The 25790-nt window shown below is 31.9% G+C and overlaps 2 protein-coding genes across 4 annotated transcripts in view; one reads left to right on the forward strand and one right to left on the reverse strand.

Annotated features, from left to right (window-relative positions):
- LOC118181435 (uncharacterized) overlaps positions 1 to 12305 on the reverse strand; it is a 111716-nt gene extending 99411 nt beyond the window's left edge. For 2 of the 3 annotated variants that reach the window (XM_035350583.2, XM_085827042.1), the window contains exon 1: positions 12111 to 12305. The gene's annotated coding sequence lies outside the window, so the exon portion shown is untranslated. The remainder of the gene's footprint in view (positions 1 to 12110) is intronic. The other variant, XM_035350584.2, reaches the window with a different exon arrangement.
- A 284-nt stretch (positions 12306 to 12589) lies between these two features.
- LOC118181437 (zinc finger-containing ubiquitin peptidase 1-like) overlaps positions 12590 to 25790 on the forward strand; it is a 51143-nt gene continuing 37942 nt past the window's right edge. Inside the window, exons 1-3 of the mRNA XM_035350585.2 lie at positions 12590 to 13754; positions 16274 to 16342; positions 19424 to 19696. Of these exons, the coding sequence (XP_035206476.1) occupies positions 12956 to 13754; positions 16274 to 16342; positions 19424 to 19696 (1141 nt within the window). The 5' untranslated portion in view covers positions 12590 to 12955. The remainder of the gene's footprint in view (positions 13755 to 16273; positions 16343 to 19423; positions 19697 to 25790) is intronic.

Raw genomic sequence — 25790 nt, forward strand, 5'->3', positions numbered from 1 at the left:
GTCTTTAGAACAGCAAAGGTTTGGTTGTTCACGATGTTGGTATTCAAATATTTGCCCTCACAATGGTACCATAGTTAGATATATTTCCAGAAGTGTACTTAATACTATATATAAGTGTACTTATTATATAATTTATATATATATGTGTGTGTACTTATTCATTGCTAACACATATTTTATGAGGTTGACACTGTCTGCTAGTCTGGAATTTAGTTGGCACTCTGCACTAAAGACATAAACTTCTTTATATACAATATCTACTACATGCAGTTTTTCAGATTGAGTATGTTTTCTTCTAATTATTTTGTTACTGCTAAAATTGCTACTTGATAAATTACTGCTACTTAATTGTAGCGATGTGTAAATATGGTCTTTTGTTTACAGTGCATAATTCTAACATGTGTCACGACATAATTTTTGTTTCAGTGCTTGGAATGGTCAAAAGATCATATTTTTCATATTATGCTGGTTTATCCCAGGTAATTTCAAAATTCCTGAAAATTACCATACTGTACAAATCTGACAACTAACTTCAAGTTAATTCAGAATATTAATGTGAAATATATCTATGAAATACGAGTACACACATATTTTTGTACAATTTCAAAAGCAAAAAAAAGGTTACATACATATTTTAAAATATTAAAAATTAACTGATGGTTCATTACATCATTTCACAAAGCACCTACCACTTTAAGTTTTAATATCAACATTTGTAAAAATAATTGTGAAGTTTAGGTTCCTTTTTTTAAGGGGGGGTTCACAATGCACCTACCACTTTAAGTTTTAATATCAACATTTGTAAAAATAATTGTGAAGTTTACGTTCCTTTTTTTAAGGGGGGGAGGTTCAGTTTCTGGGAACTGATAGGTTTACATATAGTTATATGTATACAGGATGCAGCTGAAATAACTCCCACATTTCAGAGGGGAATTGAAAACAAATGATACAAGGTATCACCAAGAAATAAAAAATGTTTTCTACTTTGAGGTTTAAAAATTATATCATTCAAATGGTGCCCTTGATGGCTGATAAACATTAGTAGCCATTTTTGGAAGTTTCCCATCACTCTCACTAGCATGCCAGGCAAATTCCTTCAATTTCTTCTTGAACAGCCTCCTTTAATTGGTCCAACGACCAAGGATGACATTTCAAAATCTTGGCTTTGAGATACCCACACAGAAAAAAGTCACAGGGACTTTATCAGCCGAGCATATTTGTCATAAAACAGCTTTGCATAAGGAGACTACTTAAAGGGGACATCTGCAAAACTTCACATGGGAAAGGTGCTGTAGGGGACATAGCTCCAGCCTGTTGGAATTGGAATCCTTTATGTTGTATTCTTTCCCATACTCTTCAATTTTAGAGTGCAGAAAATTCTCCAATATCCTGCAATATTAATTGGAATTCACATTGTGACTCCAACTTAAAAAATGTAAGGCCCAATGACATCTATAGGCAACACATCACAGCGAACAGTCATTTTAGGATGTGAAGACATTGTGCATGGAGTTCGGCAGTCCAATAGTGAAAATTTTGTTTGCTCACTGTGCCAGAAAGGTGAAAATGGGCCTTCATCGCTACTCAACAGAAGGTCAGCGGGAAGCTCAGCTGCAAGGATGCCATTACAGCAATCCACACCACAGACAATTCCTGACTAATTATACATACTGTTGTAGGGGATATAAATGGAAGTCAGTGTGCAAAATTTGCCTCTCCAAAATCTTACGAGATAAGGCATTTTTTCATGCTGAATGCACTGGAGACAGGTGAATTGAAGCTGTGCCAGCAGTGATGCTTTTGGGTTATCTCACATTTTTTGGATTTTGAATGGTTTTCTCTTCAGTGCAGATGCTCTTACTCTTTGTGTGTGTGTGTGTGTATTTAATTATGGCAAAGCTCACTAGGGCTATCTGCCTAAGGGGAGGGATGCCTTCGTGGAGGACTTTCTAAGGGAAACTGACTCGTATACACGTTACACATGGGGAAAACCACGAAAACACCCATGCAGCCAGCCCGTTCGCGGGATTCGAACCTCGGACCGAACTACCAGTGTTCAGCGACTTTACCGCTTGAACCCACAGCATGTTTTCTGGTCAAGAACAGTTCATTAGCATGTAAACCAAACCGCATGAAAAGTGCTCTCAGCATCACAACTACAGATTTGCCATTTCTGGGGGAGGGGAGAAAGCCTCTACCACAAAGTCTTGATCCTCACCCAAATGTGGGGCATGGTGACGATTGAAAATTTTATTGATATACATACCAAATGGAATGGACCACATCCCTCTACCTGCTTTGCAATACTACTGTGATTTTTCAAAATGTGGGAGTTATGCCATGCGTCATTTCTGCCGTGCGTCATTTATACATTGTAACAACTGAAAGTTCAGTGGATCATTAAAACATTTTGATGTGGACAATGGCTTTTCACTTAACTTTTTAAGTATTAGATTAGTATTTGAAGTATGCACAGTAACAGGTGTTACAGGTAAGAAACTGTTAGATGCAAGAAAATGAAGCATGGACTATAAACATTTTTGATTGGCTGTCGTTATTCCATAAATCACCTCTAATATCTTTACCAAAAGCATCTCTACAGGGATTTTCTGACCCCAAAAAGTTATACATGTATTTTTGGGCAATAAGAATAAATAATATATCACAGTCTGAGCAGCATCTGGGTTATCAGTATTTAAGGATGTTCTATATATTTCTGTCTAACACCATTCATAGAAATAAATGCATTTTCCAACAGTGGGTCCCTGAAAACAAGTTAAAACATATTTAATCAGTTTAATCAATAAGACATATTTTAATTTTCCTCCTTCTTTTAGTATGAATACTTCAGACAAATCTTCCCCAAAATGGTTTAGTTTTTTCTGTTTCTGTATAACACAAACAGCAAAAATAACTTTTTTGTATAAGAATAATATATATTTCTTATCTGAGCAAAGTCAGTATGCTCTTAACAGAAGTTTGATTTCTCACTCAACTTTACATAGTCCAAATTTTTATAATCACTGAATGATAAATTTGTTCTATAATAAAATTTAAATAATAATAATAATAATGAGTCTGTTTTTTCATAAATCCAGGAATTCTGAATTTGAGAAAGCAAAAAAATCCAAAAATCACCCATTTTACTTAAGGAAAAAAAAAAAAAAAAGATAAGTCACACTGCTTCTAAAATTCGTGCTGTACAGTGATGGCCAAACTTGTGGACACTTTTGAAAATTTTTATGTTTTTTAACTTTGTATGCTTATAGAAAACGTTACGTTTCACAAAATGCAAACTTGTATACAGTCAAAAGTCGTTAATCTGGACACCCATAATCCGGACCTCCAAGCTACAAACTTTCTTCGCATGTGTCAACACTTACGCATAATACGTTCACGCATGCGCGTTTAATGTATTACGGATGGTATAAGTTGAGCTAAAATTATCTAATTATCTATTTCAGTTAATGTTGCAGATTGCGTTGTTCCTTAATCTTTGAATTGGATCTGGCTTATTATTTTTTGCAGACTGTTAGAGCAATTTTATAAAAGTAAGCCCGAACTTTCGATTATGTCAAATAGAATTTCCAATGCTGCCAAAGCGAAAGTATGTTTCGATGTCCATCAAACAATAAGTGGAATTGCTGCAAAAAATGGATAAAGGCATATCCTTTGTTTATCTAACTATTCCGAAATCTGTTTATCAATTGAAAATTAAGATGAGGCTTTTTTCGTGGAATTCTACCTCTCAGTCCAACATCTGTTAATCTTCTCCTGATTGTTCTTGAACTGACAGAAACACCAGCATCATTCAGATCACTTCTGATGCCCGCTGATGACATTTTTCTATCTTGGAGACATAGTCTTTTTATTCTTCTCTCATCAATAGATGTGGTGCACCTTTTTCGGCCTTTTCCTTTGTTTTTTATTGAATTTGTCTCCTGATATCGTAAACGAAACTTTTGGACTCCAGATGTAGTCACTGAACCATCCACCTGTCTTGCAGTTTCAGCACAGGAAAGAACACTTTCTCGTAACACAATAATATTACATCTCTTTCTAGGTGTCCAATCTACTCTTTTATTTGATGTCATTAATTCTTGACTAAATATTAAAATTTTTTACAAAAATTCCTACTTGTAATTGCAGTGTATAAGAAACAGGTCTTCCTTCTACAGAACAAAGCACAATAATGAACTGTTTCAAGTGTAAACATGATGTCAGCTTCTACTGGCAGTTACTAACATTTGATTGAGTACATATAACTTTTTTTGTATTGCAAATAATTGAATTTTGTGTTTTGTATCGAATTCAGTAATAAATTCTCTTTAAAATGATATATACAAGTTTGCATTTTGCAAAACGTAACATTTTCTATAAGCATACAAAGTTCAAAAACATAAAAATTTCCAAAAGTGTCTACAATTTTGGCCACCACTGTATATGGACAAAGCATTGTTTCTGATGATAAAGCTCAAAAGTGGTTTGAGAAATGTAGGAATTTCAGCAGTAATGATGACATTCACTTAGGAGGACCATCTGCTGTGAACTAACACCTATTAGAAGCAGCTATCTTTAAAAATCCACATTATACATTTATAAAAATTCATATTATACAGTTCAGAAACTATCAGCTAGACTACACACTTAAAAAAGTACAGTAAGTGATCACACATGAAGAAGTATGGGTACCCCCTACTTAGGGAAAAGAATATGTTAGCTGAAGTTTTAGTATGTGTATCTTTGGGGGGGGGGGAAACCCAATTTCTTAAAAAAAAAAAAAAAAAAAAAAAAGAGGCTAATGATGAGAATGAGAAGTAGACACTATACAATAATGTTACAGACCAGCGGATGATTCAAATAAATCACTTTTGGTAACATCAAAAACAGAACTGCATTCCCCCCCCAAAAAAAACAATGCTTTGAGAATGGTGAAACTACAAAGGAAATGTATACAGTCAGATATCAAAAATCCGTCAACCTGAAATCCGCCAACTCCTGAAATCTGCATTGCTTCTCAAAATATAAATATTCAGTTTATAGGTTCCAGAAACCGCAACATGATGTCATAATTACCAAATAATAATGAATCATAAGGGAAATACCAAGTTATTGACATCATGATAAAAGTTTTTTCCCCTCCAATCTGCATCGAGGTAAAAAAGCAGATAATTCACTCAACTCTTCTTTCAAGTTCCTGATTCACATTTATGTATTTTCTGAGCTTTCTTATTTCACGAGATTGTTTAGTGCTGCCGTTTTTTTAATCCGGATATTTTGTGGAGAAATTAAGAATATTTTTAATTTCAGCTTTTTAATACAATGACAGATAAGAAACGTACTCATGATTTTACTGCTTGCAATATTGAAAAACTCATAAACATGTTGCATTGACGGTAATGCAAAAAGCGGAAATTTTGCAAAAGATAGAGGCAGGTGCTACCCCTTGGTTTATAGCAGAAACGTATGGAATTGCGACACGGACTGTGCATGATATACGGAAAAATAAAGAAAAGCTGTTGAAATTTTACAGCAACAGTGATTCTAACACCGGAAATCTTTGCATGAGGCGAAATCGGCAAACCTTGATACTGTCTTGTACATAAAATACAATGAATAATATAATATAATGAATTTATATATATATAATATAATAATTTAATTAAATGTATCTAATAATTAAATCTTATTTATTTTGCACTTTTAGTCTCAATATTATGATTTATCTTTTCTGTCCTAAAATCCACACAACCTCAGATCCCAAGCTTTGCAGATTTCTGGACTTTTACTGTATTATCAATTGTTGCCACAAATTAAGACAAGACAATGAGGAAAATACTGTTCTCAAACTTCAGTTTTAAAAATAAAAATCGAAGCAAAGTGCACAGAACCGACCAACTGCCCAAATGTTGTCTTTCAATATAACAATGCTCAGGCCCATATTTTGATGAATGCCAAAGACTTTTGTACATGGTGGGTGTCCCTCCCATATTCACCACACCTCTTAGATTTTCATTTCTTGAGGTCAATTAAAAATGCTCTGAAGACCCTGCAAATCACTTTTTTTTTTAGACTATCATACAACACCTCAATAAAGTTTTTTCATAAATAAGCCTAATGACATTTTTTTCATAAATAAGCCTTATAAAAAGCAGTTTTCTAGCTGCAGATGAGATGACAAGAAGTCATAAACAAAATGGTGGTTTTCGTGATTCAATGAAAACTTGGTTACTTACATAATATTCAATTGACTGTGAAACTGTTGCCAAGCAGCATGATTTATCACTATGTGTGATATAACAACACACTCTAACATCTGCACTTTCATTTGATAAAACTGTGATTAATTCTCGATAAGCTATTTTTTTATATAAATTAGTGTTATTGCTATATTTCTCCTTGCATTTTGAAAAAGTTGTTAAAACTTCAAACCTCATTTCTACAGAACAGTGGGCAGTGAATTATTTTAAAAATTATACAGTCAAAAGTCGTTAATCCGGACTCGTCGAGACTTCGGCGATTCCGGATTATCGATTTTTCCGGATTATAGATCATCAGTTTAAATCTCGTAAGATGACATACAGAAATTCTAAAATTAAAAACATGAAACCGTAATTTATGAAATAAAGAACAATTATGATCTAAAGGGTATCAAAATTTACAAAAAGAAAAAGCTTAATATTTATTTGTTTACTTTATTAAACATTTCCTTCAATGTAAGTTGCTTCGTTTCATGTGATAATACTTTCTCTTTAATTCTATTAAACAGACATAATTTCTTGTTCAGTTACAAAGTTCCGCTGTTCAAGTCCTATAAATGCTGTGTCTAGAACACCGATTAATTTGTCAATCGAAATTTTTTCGTTTTCAATAACCTCTGTCACTTTCTTCGCTATCGAAAGCGAATTATAATGATGAGGAACTTGTTTTAAATCATATCAAAGACGGAGCATATCGAGATGAAATACTACATTTGGTAAGGAATTATAAGCCAAATAAAATAAAAACATCTGCGCTGAAGATAAGGATAGTGTTGACAGATCAACTTCCAATTCATTACGCGCCCGCCGCGGCGATCCCCCCCGCCGAGCAGCGTGAAATTGATAAACAGATTTCGGATTTCAAAACATACTTTCGCTTTAGATCCTTTACATATTAACAAATATATATCGGAAATTCTATTTGATATAATCGAAAGTTTAAGCTTACTTTTATAAAACTGCTCTTACAGTCTGCAAAAAATAATAAGCCGGATCCAATTCTAAAATTAAGGAACCACGCAATCATCAACATTAACTGAAATAGATAATTAGATAATTTTAGCTTATACGTCCATTATACATAAAAAGCGCAAGCGAAAACGTATTCTGCACTTGCGCACACTCATATGCGCAGTCGTAAAAGGTCTTACGCGCACGCGTAAACGCCTATGCGCATGTGTCAACGCGGCGCATGCGCAGAAAGTTTTTAGTTTTGAGGTCCGGATTATAGATCATTCCGAATTATGGGTGTCCGAATTAACGACTTTTGACTGTACTATCTTTACCTTAAAAAAAAAGCACATTAATATACATGATTTGGTACTTTATGTGAAAAAGGATAAACAATGGTGATGCAACACACACACACACACACACAAAAAAAAAAAAAAGATAAGAAAATACCAATTTCAAAAGGAATATGATTCAAGGACTGTAGAATTGCATTAGCTCTACAAAGCTCCTGGGAACCAAAGAAAATTCACTTTATTACATAAAACAGTACGATTGATTGACAACTGCCAACATATACAAATTTCTTACATTTCAGTTGTTATAACATTATTGGTGACTATTGTTAGTAATATAGTAAAAACTCAATAATTGGATATTCAAATAATTGCACATTTTAAAATCACTTTTAAAAAAAATTATGGAAATGACAAACATGTAAAGACATAATAAAGCAAATTTTGAACTACTACAACTTACAGAACCCTGCTTCTAACATATATAATGTGAATACAATTTCATTATTCTTTTCAGAAGATGCTTCCCCAATCATTGCATTCGGTGTATATTTCATGAATTCACCTTTGCAACTCTATACTTGTCAAAGGCATGTTTTTTATGTAGTTGTTTTCGACAAACAAAAACAGTGCATCAGACAGTGCAATTTAGTGGCAATAATGTGTGATGACCCACATAGTCATAACACCTCTGCTATGGTTTTATGTAAATCCAATTAATTAAATCTTAATGAACAGGTTTAGTTTTTATGAAGAAAAATATCAGGAAATAACTACAATCAAAAGTCTTTAATCCGGACTCGTCGGGACTTCGGCGATTCCGGATTATCGATTTTTCCGGATTATAGATCATCAGTTTAAATCTGGTAAGATGGCATGAAGAAATTATAAAATTAAAAATATGAAACCGTAATTTATAAAATAATGAGCAATTATGATCTAAAGGGTATCAAAATTTACAAAAAAAGAAGCTTAATATTTATTTGTTTACTTTATTAAACATTTCTTTCAACGCGTGCATGCGTAAAGCATACATTACGCATAGCCGAAATTAGAAAATTGCAACCACAAAACTATTTGATTTGTATTCGTGATATTTATAATAACGAGAAATTTGATTTAAATCATATCAAAGACAGAGTACATAGAGATGAAATACTACATTTAGTAAGGAATTATAAGCCGAATAAAATAAAAACATCTGCCCTGAAGATAAGGATAGTGCTGACAGATCAACTTCCAGTTCATTGCGTGCCACGACGTCCCCCCCCCCAGCGCAGAGCAGCGTGAAATTGATAAACAGATTTCGGAACGGTTAGATAAACAAAGGATATGCCTTTATCCATTTTTTGTAGCAATTCCACTTTTTGTTTGATGGACATCGAAACATACTTTTGTTTTGTAGATCCTTTGGGAGCTCCAGCATCGGAAATTCTATTTGACACAATTGAAAGTTCAAGCTTTTATAAAATTGCTCTTACAGTCTGCAAAAAATAATAAGCCGGATCCAATTCGAAGATTAAGGAACAACGCAATCATCAACATTAACTGAAATAGATAATTAGATAATTTTAGCTTATACCGTCCGTTATACATTAAACGCGCACGCGAAAACGTATTCTGCGCTTGCACAAACGCATATATGCAGTCGTAAAGGTCTTGCGCGCACGCGTAAACGCCTATGCGCATGTGTCAACGCGGCACATGCGCAGAAAGATTTTAGCTTTGAGGTCCAGATTATAGATCATTCCGGATTATAGGTGTCCGAATTAACGACTTTTGATTGTATTTATAATGTTCTCTCATATTTTGAAAAAATGATTGAAATGCGAGACCTGTCTTTCATGAAACACATGCACCAGAGTATTTCCGAAGCTACATGATCCCGGCATCAAGAAAAGTGTACATTAATAGGCATGGCATGTTACTTTAATTGAAATGATTGGTGCAAGTTTGGCACTACCTTCACCAACTTATATGAAAGACAAAAATTTATAATTGGTTTCACTTTCATATATTAAATGTCTTACATAATTTTAAGAGAAAGCTTTCAATTTAAAATTACAGCGAATAATTTTATAAGTGTAGACCAGAAACTTCTTCCATTCATTTTGTTTTTCTACCATGAAGCGTATTTTTTATAAGCTCAACTGTCTAGAATTTTCAAGTATTCGGCATCTGGCATTTCTCAAGCTTTCTGTAAAGTAAAAAAGTAATAGATAACTGACCTTTTAATACTTCTATAATATCAACAAATTTATGTGATCTGCAGGTGTTGACAGACAGATTATCTTGTAAACAGACTATCTAAAGCAATGATATAAACAGCCTGCAACTCTACAGATATAACATCTTACAATTTTATTTCTTGGAACTATTTCCTTGCTTACTTTACTACTAAGGTAAAAATTTAACATATACAGTACAGTCTGACATGAATATAAATAACACTGTACTTCTAGTTAATAAAAATAACAAAATCACATTACAATAAAACTACTTCAAGTTTTTAGTTTATTTGATTATGGCAAAGCCTTGAGGGCTGTCTGCCTAAGAGGAGGGATGCCTTCATGGGCTTTCTACAGGAACCGGCTCGTATACATGTTACACGAGAGGAAAACCATAAAAATGCCCATGCAGCCAGCTCATTAGCAGGATTCAAACTAACAGTAAGGGGGGAAGAAACCTACTTTAAATCATTCTACAATGCAGCACCCTGTTCAGATTAAAATAATAATAATAATAATCTGAGGGGTTTCAGATTTTCAATTATGTCCAAAGGGGCATTGTTTTAATGTTTTGTGCATTTCCTTCATTTATTAAGTATCATGTTCTTCCCACTTAAACCATAAAATTCAGTTCAAGAGCAATATTGCAAAATAATTTTCAAATGAGCGTATCATTAGAATTTCCGATACACAGTTCCGCGCACTGAAGATAAAAAGGGTTTTTTGCCCCACAGAGTGTTGCCATTGCTCGCTTTTAAATCGTCAAGTTTATTCATCGAAATTTCATTAAAGTTTTACAAAATATGAAATAGATAATAAAAATTTTCAAATTTGGGCTACCAGATGCCCATATTCGGGTGGAAACGTAGTTATTCAAAACTGGATGGCTCTAGGTACCGTTGTTTTATCACAATGCAAAGAAACATACATACAATTATGCAGATTCTTCATTATTTAATTTTTTTAAATACAATACATGGCGATCATATTTGGTGGCAACAATTTCAAAAGTGAATCAGACATTTAAAGTGAATCGATGCAAATTACCAAAACAAAAATGATAGTCCTTCAAGGGCAAATTGCCCCCCCCCTTTGGACTAATTATAAAAAATATCGGATGTGAACACCATATGACTTCCTTGTACAATTTATTAAATTATATACTTTTTTAGTTGCACTTTATTTAAATTTATTTCCTCAAATTCTTCTAACTTAATTACTGATCCCTCAAGGAAAGTTGAAAATGACATCAAATGCAAATTTTTAAATTAAATATCCCGATTAATTTTTGCCATAGTCAAACTTCTTATATTTTTATTTTTTCATAATGAATATAAAACTTTCCCAAACATAAGTTTACGAAATGGGAGACCATATTAAAAATTAAGATTTCACTATTTGTCCAATTTTTTTTTTTTTTTTTTAAACTTAACACTGCGAGGCCATATATATTTTTGTAATTTAAAACATTTCTGTATAATTAGATGTACATGGGTGTAACCAATGTTTGCAAAAATAAAAGCGGGGTAAGGAAACTTTTCGCGACAACAGTACTCCTTTTACTTCGTACAAGGAAGTAAAACGACATTTAAGTTTCATCTGCAAAACATTCTCAAAAGGTAATAACACAAAGCAATTTGCAAGGAATATGAAACTCTATAGAAAGCTCTATGTAAACGGTATATAAACTCTACACAAAAGATTTCTTTCCTAAAATTATTTTGTAAATCAATTTTGAACATCTATTATTTTGAAAAATTAAAAAAAAAGAAAATTATTACAATTTTTTGCCAAAAAATGTTTAAAATCATACTAAATGTCTTTTAGAACTTAGAGAAGGTGCATGAAAAATTGCTGATGATTCAGAAAAACAAAATGCACACTGATATTGCTAATCGAAGTCATAAATTTGTAATCCAAAAAATACATCTTAAAAGTTTTTTGATATTTTCTATTAATAATTTATAGAATTAATAAAGAAACTTCAGAAGATTTGGTAAAATGCTCTTATTCAATTGCATGAGTTTAGCTGATTCTGACACTTCGTGACATTCTACACATCATCCTCAAAATTAAAATACAATACCTAGGAAATATCTGTGATCAAAATACCAAGAACAGAATATGCCAACTTTCCAATTTGTAGGAATTCTCATTCTGAATACCAATAACTGACATGACACTCAAAAAATTAATTTATTAGTATTATGCAAAATTAGATACCTTCCTCTTGACTGTAAATGAACCCGATGTCCCCTAATATATAAACCATTATCATAAATATTCATGCGGAAAAGTAAAATATAATCCGTCATCGTTATAATTAAGTAGCGCTTACTGAAACATGCAATTCATGCTCAGATATATAGAATTACCTTAGACTTTAGAAAGGGCTCCTTCAGCTGGTTTATTTATCATCGAAGACCACGGAATCATAGTATGGACAAAATTAATAATTCAAAATTAACATCAAAAAGGAGTTTTCAAAGAACTTATTCTTAATCTAGCATTTCAACACCTCATCACCTTCACATCAGACGTATAAGAGCAGACACTAAACTAATAAAAAAAAATATTTTCTGCTTTTTTTTTTTTTTTTTTTTTTTTTCCAGTCACAGTGAAACTACTTTTCTGGCATATAAAGACCATTTTCCGAAAAACTTAGAATTCTCATGCTAATTTATTGCATGATTATTTTTAGACTTACTAAATTGATTTATAGATCAAAGCAATAAGTAACTGAGAATTTTATTATTAGTTTTTTAAATTTTCTTCTAAGAAGAATGTTTGTAGCTGACAGAGCCTCAATAAAGTGTTTGTGCCATAACGTCCTTGATTTGTGTCAAGCTGAGTAAATTTCTCCTTACGCTTAAGGGCGTGCGGTTGAAGTTTTTTTATTTTAGAACCGGTGATATTTTTTGTCCCTTTAATTATGCTGCTTGAACTGTTAGGTTAATTTTATCGCTAAAAAGTATAAGGATAACGTAATAAAGTTTAAAATCTGTTAAATGGTTTATAGTTGTTTAGAACTGAATATGAACCGAAATTTTCTCGAAGGGCATAATACGAATTGTATTTCGCCTTTAAAAATTTCAAGAACTACATGCAAAATGTTACATTTATGTTATATTTCTCTAGAATTCAATGCATCATCTAGCTTTAAGAAATTATAAACTGTAAATATATAAAGTATCGTCTGCTATAGGAAATATTTTTGAAGATGGCTGCTAAACATCCCGAACTGATATATTGTTGTGACTTGTGTGGTGAAGAAGTGCATTCTGAGCAAGAAATGCGATCTCACACATTAGTCGCTCACATCGATGGCGCTTTATCATGCCCATTTTGTGACTTGGGTGATATAACTGCCGATGAAATGGTGTATCATGTTAATTCTACTCATTTAACTTTTCTGAGTCCCACTGAAGATAATATTCCGTTCACTGTTTCTTCCAGCGACTCTATGGACGATGTTTCTTTATGCAGCAATGGCTTACCTGACAATTATGCATCAGCTTCTGAAAGTTCGCCTCAACGAGCTAATTTATCTCTTAATTTAAATCCTGGTAGACTTAAAAAGGAATTAATAAGCCCAAGAGGAAATGATCATTCTGTTTGCCCTTTATGTGATTATTCTAATAAATCTCCAACCAAACTCCAAGAACATGTCAACAGGCAACATTTTGATCTCACAAGCCCATCTTTTCCAGAATTTTTGAGTAATAATGGTAGTAGTCCTTTCCTTTGCCCACTGTGTGACAGAAATTTTGATTCCAGTCGTGATGTTGAGTTGCATGTAAATGTTGATCACAATGATGTTCTTAGCCCAGCAAAATCAACTCAAGCCACACCAGGTGACGAAAATTCCAACGATTGTTGTCCTGTATGCGGTTGTTCTAATTTTGAATATAGTTTGGAATTAGCATCGCATATTGAGGAGCACTTCAACCCTAAGTCTCCAAATGGGTTGCTATGTTCACCAAGAACTCCATACGGATTAACTCCTCTTGTTAATGATGGTAAGATATATCTTATTTTAATTCTTGAAATTATAATCTGCCTTTAACATTTTAAGACTGTAATTTTTTAGTTTAATTAATCAATAAAAATTTTATGTCATTGAAAAGCTGAGAACTGGGAAACTTAGTTTTATGGAAATTCTAAATATGTAAATTTTAGTTTAATATTTATCATGTTTGTTAGTAGAGAATTATATGTAAAATGTGTATTGTGAATATTTGTTATGTATGAAATAATTATGTGGGGATATTTAAATGAAGTAAGAAAAGATTAAATCCTAATAAGTACTTTACTGCTTTTAATTTTTTAAAAATCTTTTGTTGTATTTGTTCTTTAATTTTTATATCTGTGGGCTAATCCACTTACAGTCACATGTATATTTTAACTCATGCTAAATTCTGTGCATACAAAAGCCAGTTTAAGATTTCTGTTGGTATTATGGGATGCATATTATGTTTTATTTAGCAGTTTAGAGATAAGCCATGAAATTGTAAAAAGAAGTTATTTCAAAGTAGTGAATAAAGTAGTCTCAAGTTATCAATTATATCTTTGTCAGGCTGAATAATAACACCAAATACAAGATTACATGCATCTGAAGTTGAACATTTTATTATGAATATGCATGCTCTTTGGTAAAACTTTTATCTTTTTAAAATTTTATGTAAGCTAATGAAAATATTATTAGGAACATTGCAGAAGAACAGCTGTATAAAAATAAGTTTTTTTGATGTCCATCAAACAAAAAGTGGAATTGCTGCAAAAAATGGATAAAGGTATGAAGAAAGTGACAGAGAGGTTAGTGAAAACGAAAAAATTTCGATTGACAAGTTAGTCGGTATTCTTGGCACAGCAATTACGGGACATGAACATTGGAACTTTGTAACTGAACAAGAAATTATGTCTGTTTATAGAATTAAAGAGAAAGTATTAGCACATAAAATGAAACAACTTACATTGAAAGAAATGTTTAATAAAATAAACAAATAAATATTAAGCTTTTTTTTTTTTTTTTTTTTTTTTTTTTTGTAAATTTTGATACCCTTTAGATCATAATTGCTCTTTATTTCATAAATTACGGTTTTTTATTTTTAATTTTATAATTTCCGCATGCCATCTTACCAGATTTAAATAGATGATCTATAATCCGGAATGGCCGAAGTACGGATTAAAGACTTTGTACTGTACTCATTGGTAAAAGTATAGTTTAGGGTACCCCTTGGCGATTTTTGACGGTACATGGATACAGATTTTGTGCAATTTTTTTAATCGATATTTTGGCTTGCGAAGGCAAAATTTTTGCACCAAAAATCGCCGCTACACAATGCCAAAATAACAAATAACAAGACAAACAATTGCACAAACTTGGTATCCATGTACACATCGACTTATTTTCACTTAACCCCCCCCCCCGAATTCAAAAATGGCATTGCACACTCCTTTGACTTTATCCATGTACACATCGACCTATTTTCACTTAAAAAAAAAAATCTGCGAATTGCACAAAAATGGCATTGCGCACTCTTTTAAATTTGTCCATGTACACGTTGACCTATTTTCAGTTAAAAAAAAATTCCAGAATTGCACAAACTTGCATTGCACACTCCCTTTACTTTGTCCATGTGCACATCGATATATTTTCACTTAAAAAGTCAAAGGAGCACCAAAGTCTACAATATAGGCAAACGAAAAATACATAATCTCAATAAAATACATTTTAAACCAAACAATAATATAACATAAAAAGGGAAAAACATGTTTTACATTTAAGCACTACCAAAAGCAAATATTCTTTTACTATGATTTTCGAGTTTGCTTCGTACACCCAGAGCCCCATAAAAGTCAAAATATCAATCATACTCAAATGACTTTTTTCAAACTAGGTATTCTTTCTGATCGAACACTTCACATAGTGACCATCTGAACCTTTCTTCCTACAAACCCATTCAAATCCATCTACGGTTTTAACACACACCACAAAAACGTTTACAAAACATCCCATGATTCAAAATTTCCCAGAATCATGCACCCAATTATGTCACAATAGGGTTTCCATAACATTCAACTACTCAGGCTACCATAAATGAAACAACAACTTTGCCATAATACAAGGAGTACCTTAAAGTCTACTCTACCTGTACTCATTTTATCGACCCAAGAGATGGAAATCAAAGAACGAAAGGCTGAGTTGACCTTGCCCAGCCCGGGGATTGAACCCTGGACCTGTGATGCTGTTGCACGATGCGCTAGCCACTGTGCCACCGGGCCTACAATAATATATCCTACTCAGAGATTTATTTTATTCTTAGAATGGTATTGCAGAAATGAAATTGAGTTATAAATAATTTAGTTTATTCAGTTTTCTTTGCTGATAGGTCCTTAATTTTTTTCATTACTGGCTGTTAAAATTCCTTAAAAATTAAATTAAATCCTCTAAATTTTACATCTAGAAATGTGTACGAACTCTGATCTGTCTGTCTAGCTTATTTCAGTATTTTAATGTCTGATATGTTTATTTCAGCTACATTTCTTCAGACTGATCAAATTAATCCAGTGTTAGAGAAGTTCTGGTTAAATTCTGGAAAGAAAGGTAATGCCTCAACTACTGCTTTAGAGTATACATGTCAATGATTGTCAAATGTGAATAATGTAAATTTTTAGATGAGTGTATCTAACATTGTTATCAGTCTTGCATTGTATAATTTGCCACTTCCCAAAAGTATTTTGAAGTTTCCCAGCTTTGTTAGGAAAAGTTCTGTTTATTCTTTCTGCTGTACAAAACATTAATAGTCCTTTGTTAAAATGTTTTCGGCCAAATCAAATGTGTAACCAATTCTGTATTCACTAAATAAAGATGAACATAAAATGTTCTTGATGCATAACAATCAAAAATCTGAAACTGAAAAAAAAAAAATTTCTTTAATTGAAATTTCAGTATTTAAGAAACACTGATTTTAGTTTTGATGAATTTTTCTTATTTTTTAGTACATTGAATACTTAAAATTATCACAGTACTTTTATTTATTTATAATGCACTAACACTAGGCACTTTTATCTACACATCACACCTAAATGTCATGCACTTGTTGGTGATTTGGTGAAGCATTGCAAACTTTATTGGTAACAGATTTTTTGCAAGCTTACATGGCAAACAAACAACCATTTTCAAAATTATATTGGGCAAAGAATTTCATATAAAAGCAATCAATCAGTAACATTAAAAAAGGATAAAATAACGGTAATAAAACACTTGCCTTTTTTAAGAATTCTTTTTTTGTGCTCCATATATTCAGTAATCTGTTTTTGCTTAAAGAAACATCAGAGAACTAAGCACGGCACTCAACAAACACAGCTGTATACATCTTCTTAGTACAGAAGTCAAAACAAACATGTGCCACGTTGACACCTGGGTTGTCACATAAATATCTTTTGGTGACATCATGGGTTGCCACATAACTATTTTGCCAACATGCTGCTTGGCCTTATGAACACTTTATTACACTCACTTGTAGGCCTGCCAATGATCAGATTGGTAGAGCTAGAAAACAGTGATCACAATTATCTATGAATGAATGTTGAAGATTAAAAAACATAAATTATTTAAAAGTTGCTCTGTCATTTGTAGTTAATATGGAAATACTGGGTACTGTTTTGTTATCGGGACTGGATTCAGCAATGTATGTGTGTATGTATGTACATTATATGTATATACACATACACATTTGTAATTACATATATACATGCATACATTAACACACTCATCCATAAATTTCTGAATCCTGTCCTGGTAACAGAACAGTACCAGATACTTTAAAAAATTAGCTCTTCAGGTCTTTCAAATGAATAATTTATAATATAGCATTTAAAATAAGGTAATATAATTTACATGAATTTTTAGCTTTTTGGTGCTTTCTGATCGTCTGCACTCCCTGAAAGGTATTCCCGAAGCAACACATTGTTTCTCCAGAATAGTTATGTGGTAAGCCAGGTATGCACGCAGCAGATGTGCATTTCAGCACACTTAGATTTCCACCTTCCACAGTTGACTTAGTTTTCCGATTAGTATATGTTTTTTTCATTCAGCACATTTTTTTTCCCTTCTGAGATTGTAATGGGACTATGAAGATTGCCCACTGATGAAAAAGAAAGCATTGCATTTCTTCAAAAATATGGCACCTCGCTGTTAAAAACAAAAATTACATTTAACCTAATTTTGCTAATACAAAGATTTGGTAATTTTTTAAAAAAGCAAGAAAATATTGCTGTGTCTACTGGGAGAATAATAGTACCAAATTTATGCAGTTTGTGGATGTTTGTTTAAGCAAAAGCAGATCGCTGCGTATATGGATTTTTATCACAGACATAATAACAATTGCATAAGGATTTCTTGAAAAAGATAAATGTTATAATTGTAGAAGTTTCTTGCTTTTTTAAATTTAATTGTTTGATTGCTCTTTATGAAATTCTGAATGTGATGCCAATTTTAAAATGGCTATTGCATTCTGGATATTACTTGGCAAAAAAAGTAGTTGGCAATGAGTTTATGACTTTTCATGGGAACGTTGTGGATAATCAGAAAGTACCGATTTTTCATGCCGAAAAAGTCGGTTATATGCATCTTCTTCCTCGCCCCCATGCGTTAAATCATGTCAGTGAGTTTTTTGTTTTTTTTTTTTTTTTTTTTTTTTTTCCAAATAATAATACTGAAAGCACTATGAAAAGAAATGATATTATTGGAACTTATGTATTATCCCATTTATTGTGAAACTGTCACCAAGTAGCATGATTTAACAACATGGTTAACAACATCTGCACTCTCGTTTGATGTAACTTTGATTGATTCTTGATTAGCATCCTTTTGTTTTTATGAACAAGGATATAAATTCACTGTTATTGCTCTATTTTTTCCTTTCATTTTTTGGGGCAAAATGATTACAGTTTGGAAGCTACCTTTTACAGAACAATAAGCAGTGAAATAAAAGAAATTGTATTAATGGACGTGTGTTAACAATATATTAATCGACATGCATCAGTCAGCTGAATATAATCAACAAAACAGTAATAGATTGGAATGATTACATGTAGTAAGTTTGTAATCATAGCGTCTTAAACAGAGCTTGCAGTAAAATCAGAGGGCCTAACAAAATAGTAGAAATCGACAAAAGCCTTTTCACAAAGTATAAAAACAAAATGAGTCGAGTACTGGATTGCTTATTAAATAAAGAGCTACTTCCTTCAGAATTCCACAGGAATGATTGATGAAACTTTGGCAGAATCTCCACTAGCTTTCATGATTTGAAGATAGCCAACTTTTATCCTCAATGAGATAATATGTAAGTACCATATTATTAAATTCAGAATCAGTTTCTTATCCTTATTATTTAACTGCTTATGTACATTATATTTATTTATCAGAACATGAGAGGTGTTGAATTTTCAAACTATTTCAATGGAAAGAAAATGATGGAAGAACTTTATTTAGTGCCAAGTGAATACATACTTCTGTGATTAACACAATAAAAGGGGAAGAAACTAAGAGATTTAAAATTAATATTTGAGGCTTCTGAAAATTTCTTATCTCGTGTTTTGTGACCATTGTCATGTACATTTCAATATTTTAGTCTTGGCCTGTTGTTTCCAGTTCTAGCAAATGAAATATTAAATCTTGTAGTTTCAGAAGATGGAAATGCGGATCACTTACTGGCATTGGAGATGGAACGCCGGGAGCGAGAAGAGCAGAGATTGCGTGAACAGAGGGAATTTCGTCTCCTACAAGCTCAATATGGCATGGACAATCAGGGAAATTTTAAGGAACAGTCAATTACCAATATGCAACGTGCTGTTTATGCTGGTGAAATGAGTGTGGCAGATTACTACAATAGACAAATGGAGCTTTGCATTGCAGAGCGTGAAGGCGTGGATGATGGCCATTCATGTACAAAAGGTAATCCTTATTTTCACTTAATAAAAGAAAACAATTTCTGTATAAAATAAATTCTATATAATATATTTTTACATAAAACAAATTCTATTTAATATATTTCTGTATAAAATAATATTTCTGATTTAATAATATTACATGAAATTAGAAGTTACTAAATATTGTCAGTTTTGTATCATGTAAAATTATATGGTACTATTCATTTTGCAGATTGCTTTGTATTTTGATGTAGTTTTGTAACTATTATGGTATCATATTTCTAAAATTAAAATCATGCAAATTTACTATTTATTTCTCCAAATCTTCTTGGAGCTGGAATTAGGCAACTGAATTCTTTGCCAGCGGATACGCAACCGAGTCTGGTTATTGTATTAAGATTCTTTTTCTTCAATCATCTTTCTGGCATTGGTGTTTTTTTATTGATATGTATGACTGCCACTAAATTTTTAGCAGTTCCTATACAGTAATATAAAATTTAAACTGCAACTGAATGATGATGTATGCTATTTAATAATAAATTAATTTTTGCACAGTGCATATATATATCTATGAGGGAAATAGTGCTAGAAACCATTTCTGTAGAGTAGTACATAGTCTGAGATAACTAAAAGATTTAAAGAGCTATTTTCTTTGAAAACTTTCTAGCCTTGATAATATACAATGGTATTCTCATCATGCAAAACTTAAATTTGACATTTGTATATTTAAGGAGCATTTTCAGCATGATGATATCAAAACATCTATACTAAATATTTCTCAAAAGTATTGTATGGTTTTTGCATCCTTCCATGGCCTGTCTGAGCTCCTGAGCTGTGCCAACTGAGCATTTTGGAACATGTATAAATTGTATATAAAATCTTGAAGAATTCGAACGGTAATGGGTAAAATTTAAAATCACTGGCCTTTGTCATTATTATTTGCCTTTGTATTTTATGAATCTCAGTTGTTTGGAATTCTTCTAATTGTGTTAATTTTAACTTTCTTTTTAGTTTTATGGCTGATCTTTTCAGTAATATTGTGGAATATATCCAGATCCAGTTTCTTAAAAAAGAGCAGTACATATTCAGAGCAGTCCTTGTTTTTGCCATTATTATAATTGCATTGTTATGTGCGTTGTAATGGATTGAATGCACTCAGAAGCTATGATAACTTAATAAAATTTATTTTTCCAAAAGAAACATTTTACAGTTCTGTAACTTTTTATAAAAGTGCTCATACAACTCTTCTCAGTGTGACTGATAACAATCAGTAGTTACCACTTCAAACTATTAAGAATGTTAAATACAAGACAATATTAAAAGTCTCAGTGCATAAGCTCGCACAGTGATCTCTCAATATTCATAATACTCTGATCTAAACTCGGCATTCTGAACTAAATTAAACTGAAACTCAGTGCCAATTTAAGCACATTTCTGGCTCTGGGCGCAGAAGATCTACGGGTCTCCTTGGCACTCACAGATCCAAGTAGGGGCTCTTTGATTCACCAACAAATAAAGCAAAATTTTAATGTTTAATTTTTATTGTAAAAATATATATAAAAACAAACCAGTATTCTTATAAAAATATTAAAAATAAAAACAACATTCTAAAATATATATAAAAAAAAAAAGGTAAAAATAAAAATAACATTCTAAGATATAACATATAACATATCAAAAATTGTAACATTCTTTTTTGTGACTCAATATTGGCAAACTGATGTATGATAGTATCACTATTTTCTCCATTGTGTTCTGTTCTGTATGTAATAGTGACAGTGCATCAAGGTTTTCTTGACTCAAATTAGACCTTAAGTATGTGTTTTATTCTTTTTAGGGGCGGAAAAGATTGTTCACATGATGTGTTAGAAAGAGGTATCATTAAATAAATTTGCAATAGAGTTAGAATATTTGAAAAAGGTTGCTTTCTCGCCATCTGGACAACCTCAAATTTTTCATAAATTGTGTTTTTGTTTAATTTTTTGCACAATTCTTAAAAATGAATAATTTCATTTTGTAAATATTCTTTGGTGTTATCAATATCATTCCTGTATTTCTCACACAAAATGTTAGTTGATGTTTTGATTTCCTCCTTGTCTAAAGTGAAAAACATTTAAATGCTGATGTTACTTCTTCATAAGGTTTAATATTTTTTTTTTTATTTAAGGTCTTGAGTAATATTGTCAAGTATTACATTAAATACTTCAATTCTCAATGTTTCTTTTGCTTCTAAATTGATTTCACTTTCAGTTGTTTCATCAAAAAATGTTTCTCCTTTTTGCTCTTTTAAATTCATCTTTATAGTGTACGTTTGTGGTATATCTTCAAAAAAATATCTTTTGTTCTAACTTGATTTCATTAAAGTGTTTTCTTATTTCTGTGACAAAGGTGAACAGAGGTGTCATCAGAACTCCAAATGATGCATTTAAGTCCACAGTTTGTAAAATTTTGCTGCTTGCATTCACTCATTCCAAAATCCTTGTCCAATTCAATGCTAATAGAGCTGTTTTGAAGGTGCCTGTTTTATTGTATAGAGCCTTCACTTCGTTTTTAACTGCAGATTTCTCTTCTGTATTATTGTTCAGTTGAAAACAAATTATTGCCTTATGGTTTTTATGCAAAGCATTTACTGCTTCAAATTGGGCAGACTATTTAGTTTCAACCAATCATTTTACGGAACATTTACAGCTTTCCAGTATGTTCCATCTTTGAGGGGAAGCCAAAAAGAATGTGTAAGTACTTTTAAAAGTTGCAAAATAATCAATGACTTCCAAGCTGCACTCGCATCCAAAGTTAACTACAAGATTTAATGAATGATTTGAACGTGGCACATAAATAGCATTACGTGACAATTCTTGTATTCTTGCCTGTAATCCTGTGTAACACCCTGACATATTTGCGGCATTATCTTACATTTGTTCTCGACAATTTTCAATATTTAATCCTAACTCATTCAACTTCTTTATAAATATTTCTATTAAATATTCCACGGTGTGCCTCTCCAACTTGATAAATCCCAAAAATCTCTTAATTGCCATTAACATACCTAAGCATAAACGTAAGCTGGTCTTGATGACTTTTATCTGGGGATGGAGTCTACAATAATGGAGAAGTATTTGGCTTCTTTAATTTCTTTTATGAAAATTTCTCGAAGTTTTATTTTCATCAATTCCAGGAATTCATTGCATATTTGGTGAGATCGATAGCTTACTGACCCTTTTTCTTTATTTGCATATCACTGTAAATGTTCGGATAATAAGTATTTAAATTGAACCAAATACACAAGACAATACAATTTCCATATTAATGTTGAAGCATGCGCATTAGTAAAATCTAAAATACATATTCAAATGTATTTACAAAGGCTATGTCTGTGCTAATCATAGAATGCATAATAACAATGAAATTGAACAGTTCATCAATACAAGATATGTAGGTGCACCAGGAGCTATGTGGAGATTATGAGAGTTTAAGATGTTTAATAAATCACACAAAGTTACTAGATTACCTGTACACTTATACACTTACCAAGAGAACAAATGATTATATTTGAAGAAGGTGCAGAAAGAGAGCAGTTATCAAATGAAGTCAGCAGAGATACACACCTATTGGCGTATTTCAAATTGCAAGAAGAAGATAAAGAATCTAGACAGTCTTATTATTCTGAGATACCATTACGTTATGTATTTTCAAATGATATATGACTTAAAAGCTAAAGTAATAGGCAGAATATACAGTGTAAGGCAGTGGTGCCTTTGGCCAATCACAAGCATATTTCCAAAACATCAACATTTTTGTTTAAACATATTTCCAGTTTTATGTGATACATCTGAAATATTAATTTTGGCAAATGGGTTTGAGATGAATAATAATGTTAGTTAAACTTTATGGAAATAGGAGAAATGGAGTTCAAAATTATTTTTCAGTGCATTTAGGTTTTCCGAGTATTTCTTTGTTTCAAGTGCCTTGTGGTTATTAATATGGCTTGTTAAATTTTGAAAATGGGTGAAATTTTTTTCTTTCATCTGATTTGTCCACAAATTTAGCTTTATATGAAGAGCAGTTACAGTCCCAGTCAATTGAAAATGGTTTTTTATTTTCCCTGTAGATCTTCATTCAGTTTGTTCAGTTTAGCTGTTATATCCGTGAGAAAATACAGATTGGATAACCAATTATTATCGTCCAATTCTTTAGAACTTTTGTTTCCTGATTCCAAAAACTCTTTATTGGCAAAAGAAGTTTTACAAATAGTTGAAGTGCTTTTACCCTGCTGAGCCATCTAACATTGAAATGAGGCAATAAGATTCCATGTTCTCTATCAAGTTCATCAGTCAGCAATCAGTTATTTTATAACGTCTTGCAAGATATCTCTAATGACTATAAATGCTAACCATATTTTAACAATTAAGAAATATAAAGGAATGGTTATTTTTAAAATATTTTTTGTTCATAGTACCTAATCGGGCTGGCGAGCACATACAAAACGATCGGCAAGCCGAGCACAAGGTTGGGCACCACTGGTGTAAGGCCTAACACAAATCATATAAGATTTAACTGCTGCAGAACCGAAATGGGACTCTCCCTTTCCCATGGTGCCAGTCTCTTTACAATAAGCAAAAACTTTCTACTTGAAGATGTCTAGCACCATCTTTTGGGAAAAAGCTGACTCAAACATTTAAATGTAACAGCTACTGATGAAGTTCTCATATGTGGATGGAAATAGTAATAACGTATGTGGAGGTAAAACAATATTGCTTGGTGGTGATTTCAGGCAAACTGCTAATGTAATAATGAGAGGTAGAAGAAATGATAGATACATTAGAGGCATCTATAAAATGTTCTTTCTTATGGGAGAATGTTAAAATAAATAAACTTACTAAACATATGAGATGTCAAGATGAAGATGAATTCACTAATTGGTTATTACAAGTTGGTAATGGATCACTTAATGATAGTAATAATTCAGTATACATATCAAGAGAATTTATAGTACAAGACAGCATACTCAATGTGATATTTGGTACAAGCATAAATACCCATGAAAATATCTATGAAAAGGTCATACTAAAAAGCCATAATGAACATGCTCAAAAAATCAGTGATGAAGTAATAAAAATGATAAATTTAGAAGAGAAAGTTTATAACAGCATTAATACAATTTTAACTGAAGACAATAACAATTTTGTCAACTATCCAATGGAGTTTATTAACAAATAAACATGGAATGCCTCCACATTTACTTATGTTAAAGATTGGTACAATAGTAATGTTAATAAGAAATCTTGATCAGAGGAATGGGCTCATAATACATGAGATGCACAGAAACTTCTTGATATGTAAGATACTAACAGGACATAAAAAAGAAAACTTAGTTGCTATTCCTGGAATAGATCTGGCACCAAGCGAAACAACATTGCCATTCTGTCTTAAGGGAAGAAAATTCCAAATTATACCAGCATTTTCTATGACTATACATAAAGCACTTATATATACTCAGTTCCTTGACAATGTGTTGTAGGTTTATGTACTCAAGATATTTAATGAGGTCAGTGAAAATGTTTCGCCGGCAGTTCTATCTCACGTAGGTCTTCGCTAAAGAATTGGTTTGGGGATATTTTTGGATTATTCAGCCAGCTCTCCTACAAAATTGCCAGTCATTGCCAACTAATTTTTCACTAATCTGTGAAAAACAGTAATCATTTTAAAAAATGGTGGTGCTCTGAAAATTACATAAAACAGCAACAAATTAATGAAATGAAAAACATAAACATCCATAATGAAACACAAAAATACATGAAACAGAAACAAATTAATGAAATAAATGCAAGGATCATCTTAGTCCTCCCATTCCTATGTACACATCAATCTGTTTTAGCTTAAAAAAAAAAAAAAAAAACAGAGAATTGCACAGATTCTGAAAAAGCTATTACAGCAATCTGATAAGAACAGTTGACAAACTACTTTTAAGCTGCAAGATTTCTATAATAATGTAACATTATAATGAATAAAAGCAACTGTCCCATTTTATTACTTTAGTATTTGTTGCTGTTTTATGTAATTTTCATCATTTCATTTTGGATGTTTCTTTTATGTATTCTTTTTCATTAGCATCCAAAGTC

This window comes from Stegodyphus dumicola, chromosome 11 (genome assembly GCF_044657685.1).
Source record: "Stegodyphus dumicola isolate Sdum_Otavi_A_Nest chromosome 11, ASM4465768v1".
Classification (NCBI taxonomy): Eukaryota; Metazoa; Arthropoda; class Arachnida; order Araneae; family Eresidae; genus Stegodyphus; species Stegodyphus dumicola.